Source organism: Molothrus ater, chromosome 2 (genome assembly GCF_012460135.2).
Source record: "Molothrus ater isolate BHLD 08-10-18 breed brown headed cowbird chromosome 2, BPBGC_Mater_1.1, whole genome shotgun sequence".
Taxonomy (NCBI): domain Eukaryota; kingdom Metazoa; phylum Chordata; class Aves; order Passeriformes; family Icteridae; genus Molothrus; species Molothrus ater.
The window spans coordinates 105395291-105418350 of record NC_050479.2 but is presented as its reverse complement, the minus strand read 5'-3'; the positions used below and the strand labels follow the sequence as shown (position 1 = coordinate 105418350).

The window sequence follows — 23060 nt, the reverse complement described above, 5'->3', positions numbered from 1 at the left end:
AAATAATTTCAAGGAGTTTCTCCAGTCACAGATATGTGTGTGTTTGTGATTGTTGCAGTACTCAAATAATATTTTCAAAAAAATACTGAGTACACCTTGAATTAAGGAGACTGTTTATCTTCAGTCCAGATTGTGACACCAGCACAAGCTGGTTTTGGGGTTTTTCATCTCAGCTGAGCTGTTGTCATTGAGACACACTGTGCATAGCAGAGAAGCTCAACTTTCCCTTTTATGTTGCATGTACTGTTCCAGCAGGTTAAAATGAGTCAATCACTAAGATGTTCTCAAAAGACTTGTAAAAAAGAAAGAACTCGTTCATTCTGCTTCTCTCTCTCCTTCAGACTCCCAATTAGGTAGAAACTAAGTTTCTCATTGTTCTTACTTGTTGGTTTACAGATGTAGCCTGGAATTAATTTTCCACTGATCCTAGAAACTGCTATCATCCTTTGCCTCAGGAGCAGGAGAGGACCTTTTCAGGTCTTCCATGCTTTATTTAGCTTTTCCTGATACAGTTAAAACACTGGAAAACAGTTGTGTTCCTATTCTACTGTGGGAATTTTTTTTTTTGATAACTGAAGCAGATACTAATTTAAATAAATTATTTTACTGTCACACAAAAAACACTGAGTTTATTACCTTGAATTTGCATGTGCCTTTCCAGACTTTTTGACAGATTTGCCAGGTTGGAACTGAAGCAAATCAGAGACAGTCAAGGCTGACTTATTTGAGGGTTTTTTGATAGATACAATGAAGGTAGGAATATTAAGGAATTAAGAAAAGAGGATGAGTGGCAGTAAAGGAAGCAGAGTAGACATATATGTCATATACTAATATTTTTAAGATCTCCTGTAACGAGTAGTGGTAAGTAACATAGTTCCAAGTCCTTATGCTTAGTGAGTTGCTAGCTTTACTTGTTTTTCCTCTGTGTTGTGTTTTGATTCTGATTAACTTTATTCCAGTTACCTTTATTTCATGTAGCAATTATTGGTGGCATACAATAGGAACTAAATACTGTCAGGGAGGTATTGACATTTATCTCCTGTTTTGTTTTTTTAAGGTTCCTTATAGGTTGCATGCTGTCCTAGTTCATGAGGGTCAAGCAAATGCAGGACACTACTGGGCATATATTTATGACCACCACCAGAACAGATGGATGAAATATAATGATATTTCTGTGACAAAGTCAACTTGGGAAGAGTTGGAACGGGACTCTTTTGGTGGCTACAGGAATGCCAGTGCATATTGTTTAATGTACATCAATGACAAGGAGCAGTACTTGATACAAGGTAATGTTATCTACACAGATTCCCATGATACAGAGTAGCTGAATACACTGGTTAAACAAACTTCTTTCAGATGGATATCCAGATTTTTGAAGTGTTTTTAATAGTTACTGAAAGTTTTATTCCTGCTGCCAACTGTTTGATTGTTTTTGTGGGTGGAACAATTGCTGTTCGGCTTATTGATCATAAAGAGAATGCCTGTGTTTCAGCATTATTAAAATAAAAAGAACCCCTGTTTGCTAATTTGTAAATATTTTAGAGAAGGGATTGTAGAATTTTGGAGGGTTTATCTCAAGATTAGAAGAGAAGTATGGAAATGGAGAAATGAGCCTTTTGACATTAAAATCCTCGTGTAGCTGCTTTTTTCCCCATAAGCTTCAGAGCCCTGATACACTCTACTGGAGCGTGGAAACTTGAAAGCTTATTCAGTAAACTGAAATGTGAATAACTTAGACCTAACAACCACACATCAAACCTGAGTAATACATGGGTTGGGAAATTATTTTCAGGTCATATAGGAGTATGCTGCTATAAGGCTCTGTATGGAAGTGATTAAAGGGAGGACAGCGATCCCTTAACACAAAGTTTTGGATAATGGGAGACAGAGAGCTGTCTGTGAAAGTGTCCAGATATTCAGTAGAAGGTCATGGAAAATATTCAAGTTCCTGTTTTTTCATAGGGCAGAAGGCTCAAGTGCTCATTTGTTCAGTTTTTAAATGAGAACCGATATTACCCTTGACATTGCTAGGTGGCCACGTTGGTTGTGCACTTGCAGCCACACCATAGGGTGTTCGGGCCCTGTAGATTGCCTGTGCTATTCCAGTTAAATCAGAGGCTTGCTCACTGCAGGGCAATTACTGCTGGTGGATCCCCTGGGATGAAGGATACCCCTGCAGAGACCATTCTCAAAGCAAAAGGAAGATTACTCAATTTAGCTAGTATTCTTACCAGCTAGATTTCTGAATTCTGTAGGTCCACTCTCCTACTCTCCTTCCCCTTTTCTCTTGGTAAGTTTAGTTGTGTCCAGCTCTCTGTGGCAGTAATACAATCAAGCAATGGTGGAGATTTTGTGAGTATTCTCTGAATGTTCACATAGAATGCTCAACAGATAATAAAACCAGTTAAAACTAATATAGTTTGGGGGGTTGGTGCTATGCTGTGCATTTCTGGTAATTCCCTTGAGGATATCTGTTGAACATACTTTTTACTTTCTTTTGTCTATTCTTTCTTTTTCTGAAACACTTATTTCATGTTACCACAGAGGAGTTCAACAAAGAAACAGGGCAGATGCTTGTTGGAATGGACACGCTGCCTTCTGATCTAAGGGATTATGTCAAGGAAGACAATAAACGTTTTGAAAAAGAACTTGAAGAGTGGGATGCAGAACTTGCTCAGAAAGCACAGCAGGAGAAATTGTTATCTCAGATACCCAGGGCACCAGCACCCTCACCTGCTCCAGGTTAGCTGCTTCTACCTGTTGACCAAAAATCACTGGGGCTTGTCTATATATTTTAGAACATAATGAAGGAAGAAAAGGTTAATTTGTGTAATCTTGAATTACAGCTATTTACTTGGCCAAGGTAACTATACTTCAATTTTAGCCTGTTGGAGTGGGTTTTTGCATTTCATTTTTTTTTCAAAGAAAATAATTATTCATTGGTTCTTCTGCCTTTTCCCTTTTCCCTCCTAGTTGTCATGAGCTTCTTTTTTCTTTTTTTTCCCTCCCATAGAAACTGAGTCTTTTTAAGATAGGTCTCACCAGTCTGTTTTGAGGACTTGTTAGCCTGTAAATGATGTATTTCTTCTATTCAGGATGATTTAGTGTGAGACCTACATTCACATTTTAAATTAGAATAGCATTTAGATCTGAAGAGCAGAATAATGTATTTGGTGTAGTGCATTGAATAGATTTAATGATAATGAGAGTAGGGCCTGCTTATGAAATTACTGTGTGGCAATTAGGGTGTTAAAATTGTGGAAAAGATTCTGACCAGCAACTGTGAGGCCAATGCTTGTTGGAACCCAGCTTATAAGGACCACTGGCAATCTGATTATAAACCAGAGCTGCCAGTTTTTTGGTAAAATTCACCTTTTGTTTCATTGCAGTAGGCTGTGTATATTATATGAAAGATGACATGATGAATTTTCTGTCCAGATCTTCTTAGTGCTGGATTTGAGTCCTAAAGATTGAGCATACATTTCTCATAGCTATGTGTGACTGCAAAATAAGTGTAAGAAGTGCAGTGATTTAATGGGATTGTTTGTTTTGCATACTCTGTGGAGAGTTGCTTCATCTTTTGTTATGCTTTGAGTTCACAAACACTTTGAGATTCATGCTATTTCTTTTGTTAGTAATGGAAAGTACAAAATGAACGTTTAGTCTGCCAAAATTTGGTTTTATCATGTAAGGAATATATGACACTATTGCTACTAATCAATTTATTGCTCTCAAGTGAAGGAGACTGAGGTCTCCCTTAAGGCAGAAAAATATAATGTGTTTATTATTTTACAAAGCAAAAATAGATCTTGCACTCAGGTGGCTGGAGGTCATTCCATATGTTGAGTCTGTGTCCCACAGAAACTCCAGCTAGAATCTCAGCTTTGTTCTCAGTCATCCCTGATGATTGGTTGATGAATACTCCTCACTTAAGAGCCTTAATGGATCTATAGACAGGACAGGTCTAATATAAAATTTCTAATATAATATATTCTTAATATAAAATATTAGTTCCTAATATAAAATCAGGGATCCATTTGTAGGGAAGTGTTTAAAATGACATGAGACACAGACTGGTGTAAAGTTGTATTTGTGAATTGTGTGACCTACCCTGCATTTTCTGTGTGCTTACCTTATCGATGAGATAATGATCCAAATAAAACTAATGAATTTAAAATTCATGCTTATATTAACACACAAAATTGTTGTTTTATTTCTTTCACTAAGTTCAAGCAGGAGAACCAGAGTATTTAGAGCAGCCATCAAGAACTGATATTTCAAAGCACTTAAAAGAAGATTCTGTACAAGCAATCAATAAAGCTTTAGCTGAACAAGAAGATAGAGGTCCAGAAGCTATAATGGATACGGTGAGGACATTTTCAAGCTTGAAATACTTCTTTTGCTTTTATTTTGCAAGTGAAAATGATACAAAAGCTGATAAAAGAGTGTGAATCTGGGAACTTTGAACTGACAATTGTTTTTTCTTCAGGGACTGTCCAATGCTCAAGTCCATCCAGAAACTGTATACAATGGTAATGGGTGTAGTGCAAAACTAAAAATACTATGATAGGTGTTCTCTGTTGGATTAAAGTGCTTGTCAGGAGTACAGCATATTGTTCAAATTACAATCAGCTGTTTGTGCCTACCATCTTTTAAAAATGTTAGATTATTCCATGTATTTTTGAGGAGTAAACATTGACAGTCCATGTGAAAGACTTGAAAAATATTGCTTCCTTTTTATTATATAAAAACCTGACGTTCAGGTTTTTATCTGGGAAATGTAAGAACATAATTGAGTTCCTTTGACAGACCTGTGGAAGTTAATGTAGCTTTCAAAAATAAGGGGTTTTTCAACAGTATTCCGTAGCTTTAATGCAGATCTACAACTTGACAAAAATAATTTTTTGTGATTCATAGGATGCCTATATTAATTTAAAATTTCTATAACAATCAGTGTTGGGTGTTGCTGTTTTCAGTTTGTACAAAGTGAAAGAGGAATGGGGCGTTAACTATTTTATGGGTTATTAATGAAACTAATATTTGACATTTTCTTCTTTCAGCAAATACTTCCTTCCCTATAAGTATGTAGATAAATGACAAATGTGTTTGCCACAAAATTTTGTGTCATTAAAACAATATATGGATCTGTCTTGGAATTGTATCCATAAAAGTACAGTATGGCTTCCTTAGGCATCCCTAGTAACCACTATGGATATGAACAGTTTAGATCTGTGCAAAATGCTTCCCAACATCAGGTGTGAATCCTCATTAAACAGAAGCAGTTTGGCCCCAGATACCTTACAATCATTGAAAATTATGTGACAGCTTGTTGGCACCCTCTTGACCTGCTGTGTTTTCCACCCCTCCTGTGGTGTCAGGAAGGCAGGGAAGCACACTTCCTCTGCTAAACTGAAATTGAAGCTAACAGGGAAACTCACCTAACTCTGGATGAGAAGATGCTCTGCCACTAAAGCCTTAGGCTGCTGCATATTGGCCTTTTTTGAGTTCTCAGAATAGCTTAGTGGGAACCTGTTTAATACATATTACTCCAGCTGAAAAGGTGCTGTGAAGACACCATAATACATGATAAAATGTCTTTCATAAGGCTGTCCTCCTTCCAGGATTTGTGACACCATCCTAGTGAGATGAGAAAGAATCTTAGAATTTTTCAATGCATCAAGTGTTGTAGTTCAGGATAATGACACTTGACACAATGGTCAGCCTTAAGACTTCACATGACTGTGGTTGGGGAACACCATGATCTGTTTAATGAGAAAAAAAAAACAACAAACCATGCAAACATTATTTAGAAACAAATGTAGTTCAATTTCTAGTTAATCTGAAGGTACTCTGATAACATTTAAAAGCTGTTCTCTGTATCCCCAAATTTCACTTATGCAGAATTGTGCTTCCTTCTTTGTGTATCGTCATTCTTTTTAATTATTCTGCTTCCATGTGCATTCAGATATGCAGGCATATACTCCATTACTTCCCTTTTTGTTTGTCCATTTAGAAAAGAAGGAAAGCCAACATCAGCACATGTAACAGGATTGTAGGTTACTCACCACATGTTCATTTTTTCCATTTATGCCTTTTGTCCTTTCTTTTCCTGCCTTCCGATTGCATAGCCCTCCTTTGTATTTATACAGTGTTGGGTGTAAATAGATACTGTGTTTTTGGAATCTTGGTTAAAAAGTGAAGTTATTGTTATAGTTGAAGAACAAGTAGCATAGCACTTGGCCATTGCTTGGATTAGAGTCAAGGTTCAAGTTCTGCAAATGTTGCAAACTGCCTATTATTCAGTGATAGACCATAGGAGCCAATATTTGTCACTGTTGTTGTTTAAAACTTAGTTTAACATATCAAGAATTTTAGTAACAAAGATAGTCTTCTCCTGATTTCCTGTTTAATTACTCTTCTAAAAAATAATCCAGTTAAATGTAATGCTCCTTTAAATGTTCTTTAAAAGGCTTTTTTTGGTATTTTTTTTCTTTCTCAGAGCATTGGGAAATGTTAGCTTTCAGTTTGTTTTTCTCCTTTCGTTGGCTTCATCAGGTGTTTCAGATATGAAGTATCTGACCTGGCCTTCTTCAAGGCCAGACTGGATGGGTACCTGAGCAACCTGATCTAGTGGTTGGCATCTTTAAGCCTAGATGACCTTTGAGGTCCCTTCCTAAACTATTCTGATATTTTATAATATACTTAGTAATTTTGGGGTAAAATGTACAAAAAACTGTGGTTCACAGACTCATCTTTTCCCAAGTGACTTAAATTTGTAATGGATATTAGAGTTGTAATACTGGTATACTAACCTGTAAAGATAGAATTAGTGAATAAAGAAAAAATGAAATAACTGTAGTAATTATGGCTTAATTTTAAAATGTACTGCTTAAAAAATTATAAATATCACTTATATTCTCTAACTAGATACAGCTTCTGAATTTTTTCAGAATTTCAGCAGTGGACATCATTGTACTAGATCAGCCTGCATCTCAGTTTGCAAACTAGATCAGTTTGCATCTCTCCACAGTTTTATTGTATTTTCTGATACTTATTATGATGATTCTTTTTTTTCCCCCCAAGCATGTACTGATAATGGTTTTCTTCTGCAGAGCTCTGATAATGCCCCAGCTCAAGCAGCTCCCACCCAGCGAGTGGTGGAGGTGGCGATCCCCGATGTGGGGACGTTTGTGATTGAGTCAGAGGAGGGGGGTTATGACGATGAGGTACCTCGTGTGCACTGCTCCTCCCCGGGGCTTCCTCGTGCTGCCTGATGAGAAGTTTTGGCATGTCTGCACACTGTGACACCTAACAGACTTCTGCAAAACTAAATGCTTAGCCATTTGTGATCTTTAACAATGTCCAAGTTTGTCGTGAAGTACGGAAGGAAAGCACTACAAACTCTTACTTGGGCACGGTTTGCATGCTGCCTTTTACACTGGAGGGGTATCTGTCTCTTCAACTTTGGAGAGTGAATGTTTGTGTTAGGCCAGGTAGCCTTCAAAATGCTGGTGATAAGACTGCACACTGTTGCATTATTTAAAAGGGGACAGGACACTGAGAAATGTTTTTAATGTTTGTGCTTTCTTGTCAGTCCAGTAAAGTCTGATCTCTTATTTGCCAAGGTTAAGCTTTTCAGGCTTTGGAGATTAAATTAGCCATGGAAATAAGCTGAAATTGATATGGTTGGTAGAACTGAATCTTGCAAATCTTAAAACAAATTCAGACTCATGCTGGTACATGTACTTGCTACTACTTGAGGTATAATTATGGGGCCTGTTGTTTTTCTGAGGAGCATTGTTTTTTGCTGCCCAGTTTCAGCAGTAGAAAGCAACACTGCTGGTCATCAAACTGCCCTGCCTTGTCACTGCTTACTCTGTGTTTGTTTTGGGTGGGAATAGAGTTGGTGCAGCCCATATTGTCAGGGCTCTGAACATGGGTTCTTGGGGAGCTTTAGCTTCCCTAGGCAAATGGGTGTTTCAGGTCATTCTGCCCTGGAAGTGTGATCAGTTATAACTGGGAGGATGGGGTGGGGAATAAAATGGTTTAATTGACATCATCAGATTGAATTTAGCTTCTCACAGATGTAGTCTCCACCTTGAAAGAAATGCAGATTTAACCTCATATAATGACCTGCTTGTTTGTTTTTACTTTTGTCCCCATGCCCTTGTCTTTCTAGACGATAACTTTCTTGCCTATTTCCCTATTTGTTTTCTGAGTGTATTCACTTTTTAGAAATGTTTTTATGTGTGGGAGACTCGCAGGGAGCTTAAGATCATCATTTCTTGCTGTACCAGCAATACCTTGGGCAGGGAGGGAGTGTTTTCCTTTGCTTACAGATTAAAAAGGAGAAAGGCTTTTCTGAGTAGCTTGGATGTATCATATTGTGTGTAACTGATGTGAATAGCAGTGAGAGATGTCCTGTGTTTGGCTTGGTGTTTGTTAATTGTTTTGGGTATGATGTTTAAGAGATTGTCTGCAAATGTTTCAGGGATTGATTGCATTTGCAGCAGTGAGTTTCTCTTTTTGACCTTGAAATATGCATAAAACACAGGTGGCTTTAGTGCAGTATATCTCAAGTGTGACTGGATGATTTTTCTACTTGAAACCTTTTTTTTAATCCTTTCATGGCCATGGGTAGCACTCATTCAGTGTGCAGTTTCTGCTTGGTACTAATGCTGAACTGTGCATGCTCCTTTCCTGGGAAGTTTGGTCCATGTAACTTTTTTGACACAGATTTTTTTCTTTTTTTTTTCTTTTCTTTTTTGTAAGATTCCTTTAATGTTGATACAGTAAAACTATATATACACATGCCATGATTTGATTTGCAGATTATGCTCACCAGATCTGTATTGAAGTGTGCCATATCAATGTATGCATGCATTAAGTTGCTTTTTCATTTTGCATGAGGCTAAAGGCATATTGAATTTAGTCATTAAAATATTAATCATTCCAAACTTTTACCTTAAATCCCTTGTGGCAGGTCATGCTGACCCCGAACATGCAAGGTATTATCATGGCTATAGGTAAAGCCAGGAATGTTTATGACAGGTGTGGGCCAGAAGCAGGGTTCTTTAAGGTACAACTAACATTTTCAACTTTTTCTCCTCTGACTTGTTAGATATGCTACTCCCTCTACCCCTTTCTGTATATAAAGTCTTCCCAGCTTGTCTATATCAGTCCCTCATTTAGATGCTTACCCCTTGAGAAATATACAGATATTTGCCCTGTTGATGTCAGCAGCTCATATACCTTTCTGCATTTTAGCTTTTTAGTAATAGTAGTGAGTAACATATTAGTGATATGAAACCTAGATGTGTAATTAATAAAAGTATATGGATTTTTTTCTCCTGTTAGTAATAAAACCCATGCCTTTGCTAGACTGTGGGACATAAGGATTTTTTTTGCCCAGGGACTTTTAGTCATTTGTTGTTTATTTCAAAGAGATATTCTTGGTTTGTACTCCTGAAAAGATTTTTAATAATTTTAAATTGCTTGCTTTTGTGTAACTGCATGGGTGTCAATACTATTTATTTAAGCAGTGGTTTATTATGGGAATTAGACATTAGGCTTTTTATGTAAAGTGATTAGTCTTCACTGTGCCACCAGATTTAGGAATGTGTTCATTTTCTTAAATACACAAACTTCTGAGCACCTTTAGCTCATGGCCTTTTGAATTTTCAGGGTATTAGAAAGGGAGTTGCTTTGGCATGATGTAAAGTGTAAAATCCTCTCAAATGTGATTTGGAGAGGAGAAAAAAGTTTCTTGCTTGTCACTGAGTAGCAGTCTGTTTTCTTCTTAATTGTTATGGTGTACTTCCACTAGAAGAAATTCTAAAAGCCACAAAGCCCCCAAACAAGCAACAAACAAACAAAAACCCTAACATCACCAACAAAAAGCTCTGTAACTCCTTGGTAAGGAAATTGAAACCTCATGGGTTGGTTGCTTGGTTTGTCTGTGTGGGTGTTTGATATGGATACTTTAAGAAGGGTTATAACCATAATGTGTGTGCAGGGCTGTCTCTGTTAACTGTGCCTGATCTCAGGGAAGGGAGAGACATCTGCCACAGCCTCTGTTCAGTGAAACTGGGTTTGCTTGGGATTCAGTGCTTTTTTTTTTTTCAAATTTATTAATGAAAATATGTAAGTGTTTTTCAAGTTGAAAAAAAAATCCTCATTTGATCAAATCACTCCTTGATTTGAACCAGAAATGTCAATTATATCTAATTATATTTTTTAATTTGAAGGGTGTTTTGATAATTTTAAAACAGAAAATTACTTCAAAATAAAATTCTATTTAATGCTTTAGAGTTATCAAAACAATGCCCAGTTGAAATGATTTTCAATCTTTAATTTGAGTCCTTAAACATTTAGGCTTCATGGGGGCAGAATGTCTTTGAGTGAGAAAATGTTTTGACATACAGTAGAAAATTTCCTTACTCATTTTCTGCTGAATTGTGTTTGTAGTAGCTTAGAAGAGGTGAAATATGGTTCATTTTGAAGGAATACATTAGTATGAATGGATGCAGATCAAGTGGGGTTGTTTTGGGAGCAAAAGTTTTGGTTTGGGACACATCCAGATGAAATCTCACTTTTTCCTGTAACTTACTTTAAAAGCTTCTATGTCTTTAATTACTGTTACTGTGTTCCTTTATGTGTTTGTTCTTGATGAAATTAGTGTTTCCAAAAAGTGGGGGGGGTTCTATATCTTCATTTAATGTTACTCAGGTGAAACTCTAGTGGTGTGGGTCATTGTGACAGCCAAGGTTCCACTCCCCCCTAGACCTCAGGTTTAAGACATGACTAACATTCAGATATTTCTTGGTCAGTGATCTCTTCCAATATATAAAGGTTCTTTAACCTTTATAGACAACACCTTGCAGAGTGTTTCCTTTAAGATCTTTGTTATCCTTAGTGAGAAAATGAAAGCATATAATACTTTTCTTACTGTCCCTTTTTTTGTGTAGTGTTTTTTTTTCATTTTGGTAAAGATTTCTGAATCTGTAGAATACCACATTATTTTAAAATTATTATAAAAATATAGAGTTTGTGTTGCATTTTTCCTACTTCTAAATAATTATATGAAAAATTAAATGTCTAAAGCAGTTTATTTTTGCTTCCTCAATAAACAAGGTTTAATTGTTAGCCATGTTGACTTTCTAATAGTGGAACTTCTGATGTAAGATAATCGAACCTGTGTGGCTTTTGGCATTTATAATGTTGTCCTAAACATCCTTTTTAATGGTAATGCAAATCATGAGTATTTAAATGATACTGATGCAGAATAGTCTCCTAAGTTTTAAAAGTCTCCATGTGCTCTATGTTTACACCTGTATGATTATTACTCTACATGTTTAGTCCTGAAACAAAATGTGTTATTAGCAGAGGATGGGAGCCCAGATTTCTGGTATTACAACATAAAGACACTTGAAATACCAAGCAGGGTATTTTTTTTTTTTTTTTTTTTTGTGAGTGCTTTGATGCTTTATTTCATGCATACGTTGTATTGAAACTTTGCAAATGTGTTAGGAAACCATCTGATAACCTCCCTGTTTACAGAGGGAATTTATGGAATGTGTGTTAACCTTTGTCACCATTTTTCTAATTCTTTTTCTTGTTGCTCCTGTTCATGCTGTATAGTGTCAGTGAATAAAATCTAATGAACATATGAAATGATGTTCATTAAAACCTAATGTGCTGGCAAAGCTGGAAAAGTAAATGATTCTGATGACCTCTAAAATTTCTCTAAAATATTCAGGGAGGGCTGTGTCCTGCCCTATAGTGCAGTACTGTTCATATGGAATTATTATTTTCTTTAGAAGTCCTATCAATTGTTTTTTATTGAAGGACATATTTCATTCCCACTTAGTATTTTCTGAATCATACGCGTTCACTAAACTTCTTGTAGGCTGTATTTTTTCATGTCTTTGCATTTAACCATGTATTTGAGGTACTTTTTTACCTTATGAGACTTCAGAAAATTTCTCAAGGTCAAGTGCCTGAAATCTTATACTTGAGCTTAAAGAAACCTCTCTAAGGATTGTATAACTCTCCTCTCAGGGAGACATAGCACAGGATTGGAACTACTTTTGAAGGGCAGGTTAAATTGGGATTTTGTCAGGCTTAACTGCTGAGAGAAAGTACCAATTTGACAATTTTTCTGTGGTTTTGGTTCTTTTTTCTTTTTAAAAACATAGTTTAGACTTCTTAGAAGGGTGATCTGTGAAACTATTAAAAATTTTTATAGGCAAAATGCTGCGCACATAAAGTATCTTGTGTCTGTGATGTCTGAGTTGAAAGCCAGAAGGAATAATGTCTATTTTCTTAAAATTATGTAGGCAATTAAGTTGGAATACACACGTCTGCTAAAATTAGCCCAGGAAGATCCGCCACCTGAATGTGATTATCGTTTGCGTCATGCAATTGTTTACTTCATCCAAAACCAGGCACCAAAGAAGATAATTGAGAGGACATTGCTGGAGCAGTTTGGAGATCACAATCTCAGCTTTGATGAAAGGTAATAAGATCTGCACATCTCATTTCCTGTGTTCATGAATGTTCTCTGATGTGTGGAAACACCCCTTCATATTTGGCTGGTGTGTTTGGCTTTATCTCCTAGTTAACAGCATGCGCGCTTACGTTGTAAAACAAATCATCTTTATAAAAATCCCTGTTAAAAGACTAATCAAGAAGTTGAGTTTCTACTCACCTAAATTAAGTAGAAATGCTCAATGTTGTTCATAATCTTGCACATAGTTTTTTGTACTTTCTTTCACTGTGTTTTCTCACTGCCCTGAAAGGCAGTAGTAGAGAGCAAAGCCTTTCCAACTGGGTGAGTGACTGACTCAAGAGCAAGGCTATGTCTCTCTTCCACTCAAAATTTCATCTACTTACTTATATAAATAGATAAATTAAAAGTTAGAAAACAGTCTGATTTCTGTGTAGGGAATAATCTTCTAAACTTCTGCCAAGTAATTGTCAGGGAGTTTCAAACTATCTGAAATTTAAAATGAAAAGAAAGACTGAGCAATGTAGCAATTTAGCAAAATAAAAGAAATAATCCTTTAAATAGCACAGGCCTCCATCACACATACTTCAAAAGTGTGCCTTCTCCTGCTGATTATACCATGCATAATAAAATGTACATTTTCCAAGGCATTTTCATACTGGTTTGCATAAAGCTGTAGCTCATACTGTTGGAGGCTCCTGTCTTTGTAAGGATAATACCCTCTGTGAATTTCCAGTAATATTTAACGACTTTTTTTTTTGCTTTTCGTAAGGTGCCGTAACATAATGAAGGTTGCTCAAGCCAAACTTGAAATGATAAAGCCAGATGAAGTAAACATGGAGGAATATGAGGTCAGTATTTCTTATGCTTTAAATTAAGTTGTAACGTGCAATAGTTATCAGTAAAGCTGAATTTTGTCTTTACAAATTTCTTCTTGTCTCAGACTGAGAAGTTCAAACTGGCTATTTATTTAAAGCCCTTATTTGTCTAAAGGCTGCTCTTGAGCTAAAGCTGTTTTTTCCACATCTGTAATTCCAGTGTTTGAGCCATTAATAAATGTCAGGTTGGAACCTGTCCTTACTTTGTTATCGAGTCTTGACGTCGCTAACAATATTTTGTAATTTATCACCACATGAGCCACATGGCTTTTTCTAGGCAGCTGGCAAGGAATGAGGAGAGTGGTCTGTGCCCAGCCTTGCTCATCTTGAGAGTTGCATAGCAGGCACAGTCCCATTTGTGCTTCTCCTCCAGCTATCTCTGCAGCTATTCCCATTTTCTTATGAGCAGCAGATTCTTTTCTTTGCTGAGACCGTGCATAACCAGCTTATGCATTTAAGTTTTCCTCCTGTGTTGTTTAGAAAAACTTGGAGGGAAAGTAAGAGTGAATATTGGACATTAAATAATCATGACTAATAGTTGCTTAAATAATTCATCTCACATTTAAAGCTAAGCCTGTAGCTGATTTTCCAGCATCAGTTTCAAGTCTGAGTAATACTGTTCATTAAGACCTCTTAACAGTGGGTATTTATATCCTGGGCAGATTCCAGTGCACCACCTGTACCTCCTTGTTGTGTTGGTAGGTCCAAACAACTTGATCAGGAGGGTAATGGGAGTAATCTTCCCCTCACAAATCCAATGAAAAATATTTTAATTTCCACTTTTCATTACCAGATTTAGGACCTACAGTAGATAGTACTGCATTACAGTGTGCCTCCCTAGTCACTGATAGGGAGGGACCCTCAGAGTGGCATTTTAATTGCATTTTCTTGGCTGTGCAGTGCTCAGCATTTTACCATTCTCTGAATGATGCTGCACAGAGAGAACAAACAATTCTGGACTTGACTCTAAGAGGAGTGGGGAGTGGGGATATCATCTGTTCCTCTGCAGAAAGGTGCCCCTTTTTTAGCTCCTGCAATAGGTAGTTGGGGGTTTCACCATAGATTGTGTCAGTCCAGTATAGTGAGCTGGCATTTTATGGATGCTTTCTCAAGCTCTTTCTGTTGAATCTGCGAGTAGCTGTGTCTTACAGTGTGCTGTCCCCTATTTTATCTTTAATGCACAATTGAAAGTCAGCACTTAACCCTCTGTAGAGAAAGTGCCTTTCTCACCTGGAGCATTTACCTGCAAAGTGAACCAGGAGTCACTTGGTGTAAATGGTGATGCAGTAAGATAAATGTTCTGCTTCAGCAAGAGCATCTCATCAGAGTGGCATTTGGGTATTTTTAACACTTCCCATGTAAAGTGTTCAGGCTTTTTGTATGTCATTCTTGTATTGAAAGTTAAGCTTACTATCTGGCGTATGAAAAAGCTTTCCAACACTTCCTGAGTAATATAGGGAAGAAAAAACAAGATCTTGTATAATTTTACCTGTGGTTCTCCAAAGATGCTTTGTGTTCCTTTCAAATGGTAATAGGTTCTGTAAGAATAATCTCGTGTAGAAATGTTTAAGGCATTTAAGAATTTTCTTTTTATTGAGGGAAGGGTGGATTCTGGTGGACTTCCCTCATATGCAAGCCTATTGGCATCCTTAGTACTTACTGTGACTGGACACTAAATTTAACTGGAGGGGGGTTTGTGTTTAAAAATAATTATATTTCATTTTTGTGGATGAATTTCTGTTTACCCTTTCTTACATGCAGAGATGGCATCAAGACTATAGACATTTCAGGGAAACAACCATATTTCTCATGGTAGGATTGGAGTTTTTCCAAAAAAAGAGGTAAGTGGTAGTATAGAACTCAAATGTAGTGGAACGATGTGAAAGCAAAATGTAATGTTGATAAGTAAAGCTGCTTTCTAAATTAAGATGTGTTTAATTTCCATTTCCAATTTCTTATACAAGCCATGGGTTCTTTTCAGAGCACCCTCCACGTGGACCCCTATTCTTCCTTCGATTCTTAAGTGCTCTGGATGTCACTCTGTGCACATACATTTATTTGCTTTCATCAGCAGGCACAATTAGTCAAGTCTGTGTCTTTGCTGCTTTTTGGCTGGGACTTCCCACTGAAGCAGTTGTACCTTCTGCATTAGTCTGAGCCAAAACTCCACCTATGGTGGCCTTTAAAGGTCAGGAAAACAGAACATATTTGAGAAAAGCTGTCATGTATAGCTGTCATAGTTGTAGCTGATTGTCCTTAACTCTATGGTGATTCATTCCCTTCTCTTTTTGAACCAAGTCAGAAATTGTGGCTGTATAAAATGGGTGACATTTATGTACTTAATTCAGAACAGCTCATATTTATTCTGATCTACACATGCAACAAGAATGGTGATTACAGTCTAAATGTAGTCAGTCACTGTAGAACAACACGTAGGTAAATTTGTAGCGGGAGTCAAATTTAATTCTTTGTTTCTTTGTTAAGTAGTAAATTGCTCCATATTTCTCATCCTATATCTTCCCAAAAAAGAAAGGCCCCAAACAATACAGGAAAATTGATTGCAAAAGACACAGCCTTGCGTTTGTGACACAATACCTCTTTTATACTGGCTAACACCATGAGCCCAGAGTCTTGGGTTGACTTCAGGTTATCACCATGTAATAAACAGTACATTTACTAATAATCTGAATTGAAATATGCTGCACTATTGGTCTTAAACAGTTTGTGTACAAAGGTTAGTCAGAAGATTACCTGGCTTATTTGAAGTCTGGTGTTGCTTCATTCCTTAAAGAGGCAGAAATGTCACAGGCATTGGTGTGGCTTATAGGAACCCCTTCATGCATTCTCTAAGATTACAGGTGGGGTGAAACATCTTCAAGTTCTTTGGCACTGGGACTCCAGAGTGGCACCTTCAGTTACAAAATACCACTGTTTTCAATAAATTCCTTCTTGCCATAACATAATCTGGTTGTGCCATGGAGGAGAGAGGGAATCACATGTGCTAAATGATGTTCTCCATAATTTACAATAACTTGAAGAATTAGGTTTTCTTTTGTTAGGAAGCACCTTCATAATTTAAAAAACAAGCCTATTATCACCAATGTGATAATACTTACACTCTAATATGGGTCAGAAATAAAAGGCACAATTTCAGAAGTGCTTCATGAAGTTTCTGATACAAAGATAGTAGGACTAAAGTATGGTTAGTGGATGAGTGAGATCTGGCTATCCAGTGACCTGCTCCAAAGGCATCTTGTGCAAATATATACATGTGTTTCAGCTTCAGATTCCCAAAGGTTTCAGAGATTTACAGAGATTCCCACTTAAGAGAGCAATGGTACCATCCTTATGCTGGAAACAAGACTAAACTGCTGATCCCTGTCAGCAGTTCAACACTGCTGACATTCATTCATTCAACAGTCATTCAACACTGAAATCATAAAATCATAACTTCAAAAATATTCATGAAAGGTTAGACTTTCATAATAGAAATATGATCTTCATTAGTTTTGAGGTTTTTTTTTCCCTGCGAACCCACCTCTCTGTTGACAAACTTTTCTTAGCTTCAGTAACACTGAGTGATAATCTAGCAGTACTCAATGTCTTGATGGAGCCAAAAGTCAACATTTATTCAAGCAGTATTTATTTCTTTAATTGTAATGTGTTGAACAAACACAGAAATTAAGATTAGTTTGGTATAACTTTTTCATGCCTACTTTCAGTGGTCACTTGTCATCCCTGATGGTGAGTGACAAGGCCCACTTTTCTCTGCAGGTGGAGAATTAAGGGGTCTTTCAGGCAGATCTTCTCTGACTTCAGTGTGGAGTAGTAACCTACTCTGGCTGAGATGAACCCAGGCAGCTAATGAGCCTTGGTAGGAATTTTGCCTGCAGCTCACTCTTGTGGCAGCAACTTAAAATTGAACAAACTGTATGCTTTACCAGTTGCCTTTTTAAGTTTCTTGGAAAGCCAGTACAGCTTTTCAGTTTTGACTGAAATGCCTTTTTCAAAGCAGTGCTAAAATTTTGCCATTCTGTGCTTTCTGTGTCTTTTCCAATGCCTCAGCCTACTGAGCTCCAGAATTTTGTGAGCAGCTTCAGTGATTTTAGGTTTAATCTGCACACACTTCAACTTATGTGCAGTTCAGCTATGAGAAGGCAGAAAACCAATCATGTGCTGGGCTCATCAGAGCCCCGTGGGCAGCAGGGCAGGGAGGGGATTCTGCCCCTCTGCCCCTCTGCTGAGACCCCACCTGCAGGGCTGCATCAGCTCTGGGCTCCAGCACAGCAAGGACAGGGACCTGCTGGAGCCAGGCCAGAGCAGGCACCAAGGGGATCACAGGGATGGAGCACCTGCCCAGTCAAGACAGGATGAGAATGTTGAGGCTGTCCAGCCTGAAGGAAGAGAAGGGTTGCATGGAAACCTGAAAGCAACCTTTGAGTATCTGAAAGGAGCCTACAAGAAAGATGAGAGGCCTTTTACAGAAGCATGGAGTGACAGGACAAGGGGGAGTGGCTTCAAAACTGACAGAGAGGAGGTCTGGATTAATTATCAGAAAGAAATTCCTTACACTCAGGGTGGTGGGGCACTGCAACAGGATGCCTGGAGAAGCTGTGGCTGCCCCATCCCTGGAAACCTTCAAGGCCAGGTTGGATGGGGATTTGTGCAGCCTAGTCTAGTGGAAGGTGTCCCCCTGCCCATTGTGATGGTGTTCACAGGGGTCCAAGGATGAGGGAAGAGATGAGGGTCTGACTCCATGTTTCAGAAGGCTTGATTTATTATTTTATGATATATATTATATTAAAACTATACTAAAAGAATAGAATAAAGATTTCATCAGAAGGCTAGCTAAGAATAGAAAAAGAAAGAATGAATAACAAAGGCTTGTGACTCAGATGGAGAGTCCAAGCCAGCTGACTGTGATTGGCCATTAATTAGAAACAAGCACATGAGACCAATCACAGATGCACCTGATGCATTCCACAGCAGTAGATAACCATTGTTTACATTTTGTTCCTGAGGTCTCTCAGCTTCTCAGGAGAAAAAATCCTCAGGAGAGGAGTTTTCAGAAAATATCATAGCTACAGCCCATGGCCTTCAACCCAGGCCAGCCTAGGATTCTGTGGATCCGTTTGCTGATTTTACTGTAGTCCCATTCCTCAGACCCAAGATACATAAGGAGTCTGAGGTTGGATATACAGTCATGATAATCTAAAATAACTCACTTTGGTGTTAAATGGCACCACAGTTGTTTCAGTAAAGGGTCACACATAGGTGAGGGAAGGAGCAAGAAGAGGGTGACTGGAAATAACTACCACCACTGAGTTATAATTTGCATCAACAGAGCTATTGACACTGTAGCTTCAACCTGCAGTTTCACAAATAACTGAACTAAGAATGGGAGAAGGTCCACCCCCTCTGGGTTTATAACCAGCAGTTTCAGTTCTTGTAATCATCTTTTCTTCCCCTTTCCTCCTACACTAAATTTCCAGCTGTCTGGTCAGTTTTATTGGTGACCAGTGGTATGAAGAGTTTTCATGGCAAGGAAAAATGGAGTTGAAGTAGCCTTCCCCCTTATTTTTATGTTGTCTCATTGGGAGTTATTACCTTACATCCTGAGTTATTTACTTTGGAAAATTCTTGACTTGCATTCAGATATGCTCTGTGTGTCCACATAATTTTTAGCCTTTTTCAGTAGCTTGGTAGTTGGTTTTGGTAATTTCAGCTTGACACATGAGCTCATACTCTCATCAGGAAGGAGTGCATGATTTCATGTTCCTTTAACCACTCCCCTAGGAAATTTCTCTTCCTAGATTTTTTTTTATTTGAGTAAAAATGAGATATCAAATTGCCTGTTTTTAGGGTAGCTACTGGAACTGCTTTCAGTGCTTGTTTGTCATAACTGGGTCTTTTTAAATCAGAGAATTAACCATTTCAGGTGTTTGCAGGAGATGATGCGCAGCAGTATGAGGGGAGATTGTTCATCTGTGCACAAAGGGATCTCTGTCAATTACTAACTGACAGGTTCTTGGGTGCTCTCTTATTCCTTCTCTACCAATTAGCCTTGCATTTATCTTCTGCATTCAGATTAAAGACAGAAATATCAACAGTCTGACAGCACTTCTGCTGCTGACATTCTGTGATGGTTTCTTCCATCACATTAGATTTCAAGTAACTTGGAAGAACTTTCAATTAGTGAAGCTTAAAAATTCACAGTTGTTGTTTTAGAAATAAGGCGACAACTTTAAATCTTATTTGCTGAGGTGTAGAATGCTATCAAGATATTCATGGCAATGGAAACTCAAACCCAATGTGACATAAATGCAGTCAGGAAAAATTAAATTTTCATGGATACTCAAGGCCAATCTAAAGTTGTTTTTGAAGTGAGTGAAATGATAACTCTTGGTTTCAGTGAGCTTTGGATCAGACATCTTTTGTAATGATCTAACCTAATAATAAAATAATTTGTTCTAGTGTGTGGAAAAGACAAAATTGTATGGTTTAAAAAAAAAAATTATGAAGAGATTGGTGGGAAGGGGTGGGCTTGCCATCCAGCAAGTGGAGTTATCTGTCCTTGGAATAGTTACCTTGAGGCAGGTGGTATGTGGATATTGCACCTAATGCTTTTGTTTCTTCACTACAGTTACATGGAAGCCTTGCTCTACCTTATCTATGCTTACCAGAATAACAAAGAACTCTTGTCCAAAGGCCCCTACAGAGGGCATGACGAGGAGCTGATATCTCACTACAGACGAGAGTGTTTGCTAGTAAGTGAAGGGTGAACTGTATGTCTCAAAATGTTGAGTTTGCTGCATAGTTCTAATAAAATTAATTAATAGAAAAGTATTGCCATCATGTACAACAAACCTCAAACTTCCCTGCATTAGTAATTTAATAGTGAGGCTGTAAGAGGGGAAAAAAGCAAAAGTAAAAAAGAAAACATTATTCCCCCCATTTTTTGCAAGTAGCCAATCATTTTCTTTATGATTATAGTGGGCTCACTGCAGTCATGTCTGGGATGGGTGGTAGTAGTGGTTGACAGTGCTGGTGAGCAGACTCAGCCTGCTGCTATGGTTTGATGGGGAGACAAATATTGGCAAAGGCATCAGCAATGATGCCTTGCCTGAAACAAGGGATTTTTTCCTTGTTATGTCACTTTTAACAATAGTGAAAACATAAAAGCCGGTGATAGAATCTCAGCCTTAACAAAACAGCTGCAAAATTGGAGTTGGCAGGTATGAAATGAAGTGGCTTGAGGAACAGCATAAGTTCAAGTGGATTAGTACAGCATCATGGAGTAAATGTTAAAATACAGCTGTGGTTAATACAAACTGCCAGGTAATTCTGTAGAAAGACTGTGCTTTAAAAGAAACTGATAATGATGCATGGTAGACTGTGAAATGCTGTGTACTTAAAGGCTTTCCTTTTTTGTGGTGGTTGATGAAGAAACTAAACGAACATGCTGCAGCACTGTTTGAATCGGGAGACGATCAGGAAGTAAATAATGGCCTGATCATAATGAACGAGCTTATTGTCCCATGTTTGCCATTACTACTGGTGGATGAAATGGAAGAGAAAGATATTGTTGCTGTGGAAGATATGAGGAACCGTTGGTGTTCTTATCTTGGACAAGAAATGGAACGTAAGTCATTTATTATTAAGGTAAAAGGCCCTTGTGCACCTTTTTATGAGTATGATGTTTTCAATATTTGGAATTAAACCCGTATCTTTTTTTGCCTTGGTAATGTTTTTTGAGCTGCCCTGACTTTTGAATAATTCTGTACACATTTAAATAAAAGATTTTTCCATAAGTTGCACTGGGCTATCAGGCTGTAAAGGAAACATGCTTTTTGAATGGGAAAACACTTGTGGTGTTATTAGACTACCTAAAGGGGAGTTTATATCAACATCTTACTAGGAATTGGTATGTCCTAGTTATTGCTTGGTAGGGCTAAAGAATCTGAATTATTCCAAGTGAAACTCCTCCTCTTCTACCCACTAATTTAAAAAAAAGTCAACATTGGGCAGAAAAAGGACAATTCTACATGTGAACATAAATGCTTATGTTTGTTTTTCTGGTTTGATTTGCAGCCAGCTTGCAAGAAAAACTGACAGATTTCCTGCCAAAACTGCTAGATTGTTCTACAGAGATTAAAGGTTTCAATGACCCGCCAAAGTTACCCTCCTACTCCACACATGAACTGTGTGAAAGATACGCCCGAATCATGTTGTCACTCAGTCGAACTCCAGCCGATGGAAGATAAATTCTGCAGACCTTCCTAAGCACATTGTATAAACTTTTTTAGTTCTTAAACCTTGCCTTCCTGTCACAGGGTTTGCTTGTTGCTGCTATAGTTTTTAACTTTTTTATTTTAATAACTGCAAAAGAGAAATGACTGTACAAACTTTAGCCAGACTGCAAACGATTAAAGCTGAGAATCGCATGGCGCTCAGTCGTTTCAACCAGAATTGATGCAACATGCAAGTCTGATCATTATGGCAAAACTGCTTTTTTGCCATTTATCTGTTACAGTATTACTTTGCTTTTATCTTAAGATCCTTTACTTTATCAACAGCTGTCTGGATCATTTTGTGACTGCAACTACTTTAAGTGTCCAGTGCTGTGTAAATACATGGTACTTGGTAGCTTGTAAATGAAAAGAAAGAATAAAGTTTTATTTATGGCTACTTCTGTGTTTGCAAGCAGATACCTTGTATATTATTGTAAAATACGGGTATTTTTAGAAGAGATACAGTATATTGACAGGTTACTCAATTTTATAGACAAGGTTCTTTAGGATTTATGGCCAGTTTCCTTTCAGGTACTCAGAGATTACTGTATGTGAATATATTGAAAAACTGTCACAGTATTATACACAATGGTGTTTTGTATATTCTTCACTGGTCTGTTTGATACTGCACCTGAGCACTTTAGTGTGCGTGTGAATGGCCATGCCAAGTCTTTTCTAATGGTAGGGACTGGCTTCTCAAGCAAAACAATAATGGCACCTTCCTTCTCTTCTTAGAAAAAAATTGAAGTAAAAAAATTAAAATATTTTCAGTATAAATATATTACACCCTCTAAGCAAAACTTCTTAAAATTGGTGTAAGTGGAGAAAATAAAGATTTTAAAAAACTGAATTTATGAAGCTTAAGGATTAATCAATTTTTAATTGGTATTTGAGTCATGTAAATGACCACAAATAAAATCTTAATTTTAATTCTTTACTTGAAATGGGTTGCTATTTTTGCAACAAAATATCTCAAAAATCTTTTATCTGTCCTAATTAAATTTCTGTTGGAAGTAAAAGAACATATCTATCGGGCTTGTTTTGTAGAACTGAAATACTGTCTGGTTTTAATGAAGAAACTTAATTATTTTGTGGAAAAAGATATTTAATGCATCCTTAGGTAATCCTGTTACCTGACACTATTTTGATTCCTTCTCTTTTTAGAGAACGTTTTGTGTTAGATCAGTAAAATATGTGAATATTTATTTGTATGTTTTTATTGGAGCGACACAACTTTTCCTTACAGGTTTTCAAGTGGTGTTTCAATATCTGCTAATAAAAACTACAGAGGGAAGGGAAGGCAAGGAATGATGAAGTTCAGACCACCTAGAAGTGCAGAAATGTGGGTATCTCATAGGCAAGAGGCAGCAGAGTTCAATCTTT

The 23060-nt window shown here is 37.3% G+C and overlaps 1 protein-coding gene across 2 annotated transcripts in view; it reads left to right on the top strand.

The window, feature by feature from the left end:
- Positions 1 to 22074, top strand: part of USP25 (ubiquitin specific peptidase 25) — an 88737-nt gene extending 66663 nt beyond the window's left edge. The window contains exons 16-26 of one of the 2 annotated variants that reach the window (XM_036381714.2): positions 1058 to 1286; positions 2545 to 2742; positions 4228 to 4367; positions 7113 to 7226; positions 8984 to 9079; positions 12339 to 12517; positions 13281 to 13359; positions 15148 to 15227; positions 20030 to 20153; positions 20833 to 21028; positions 21478 to 22074. In XM_036381714.2, coding sequence (XP_036237607.1) covers positions 1058 to 1286; positions 2545 to 2742; positions 4228 to 4367; positions 7113 to 7226; positions 8984 to 9079; positions 12339 to 12517; positions 13281 to 13359; positions 15148 to 15227; positions 20030 to 20153; positions 20833 to 21028; positions 21478 to 21650 — 1608 coding nt within the window. In that variant the 3' untranslated portion in view covers positions 21651 to 22074. The remainder of the gene's footprint in view (positions 1 to 1057; positions 1287 to 2544; positions 2743 to 4227; positions 4368 to 7112; positions 7227 to 8983; positions 9080 to 12338; positions 12518 to 13280; positions 13360 to 15147; positions 15228 to 20029; positions 20154 to 20832; positions 21029 to 21477) is intronic. The other variant, XM_036381721.2, reaches the window with a different exon arrangement.
- The last annotated feature ends 986 nt before the right edge of the window (positions 22075 to 23060 follow it).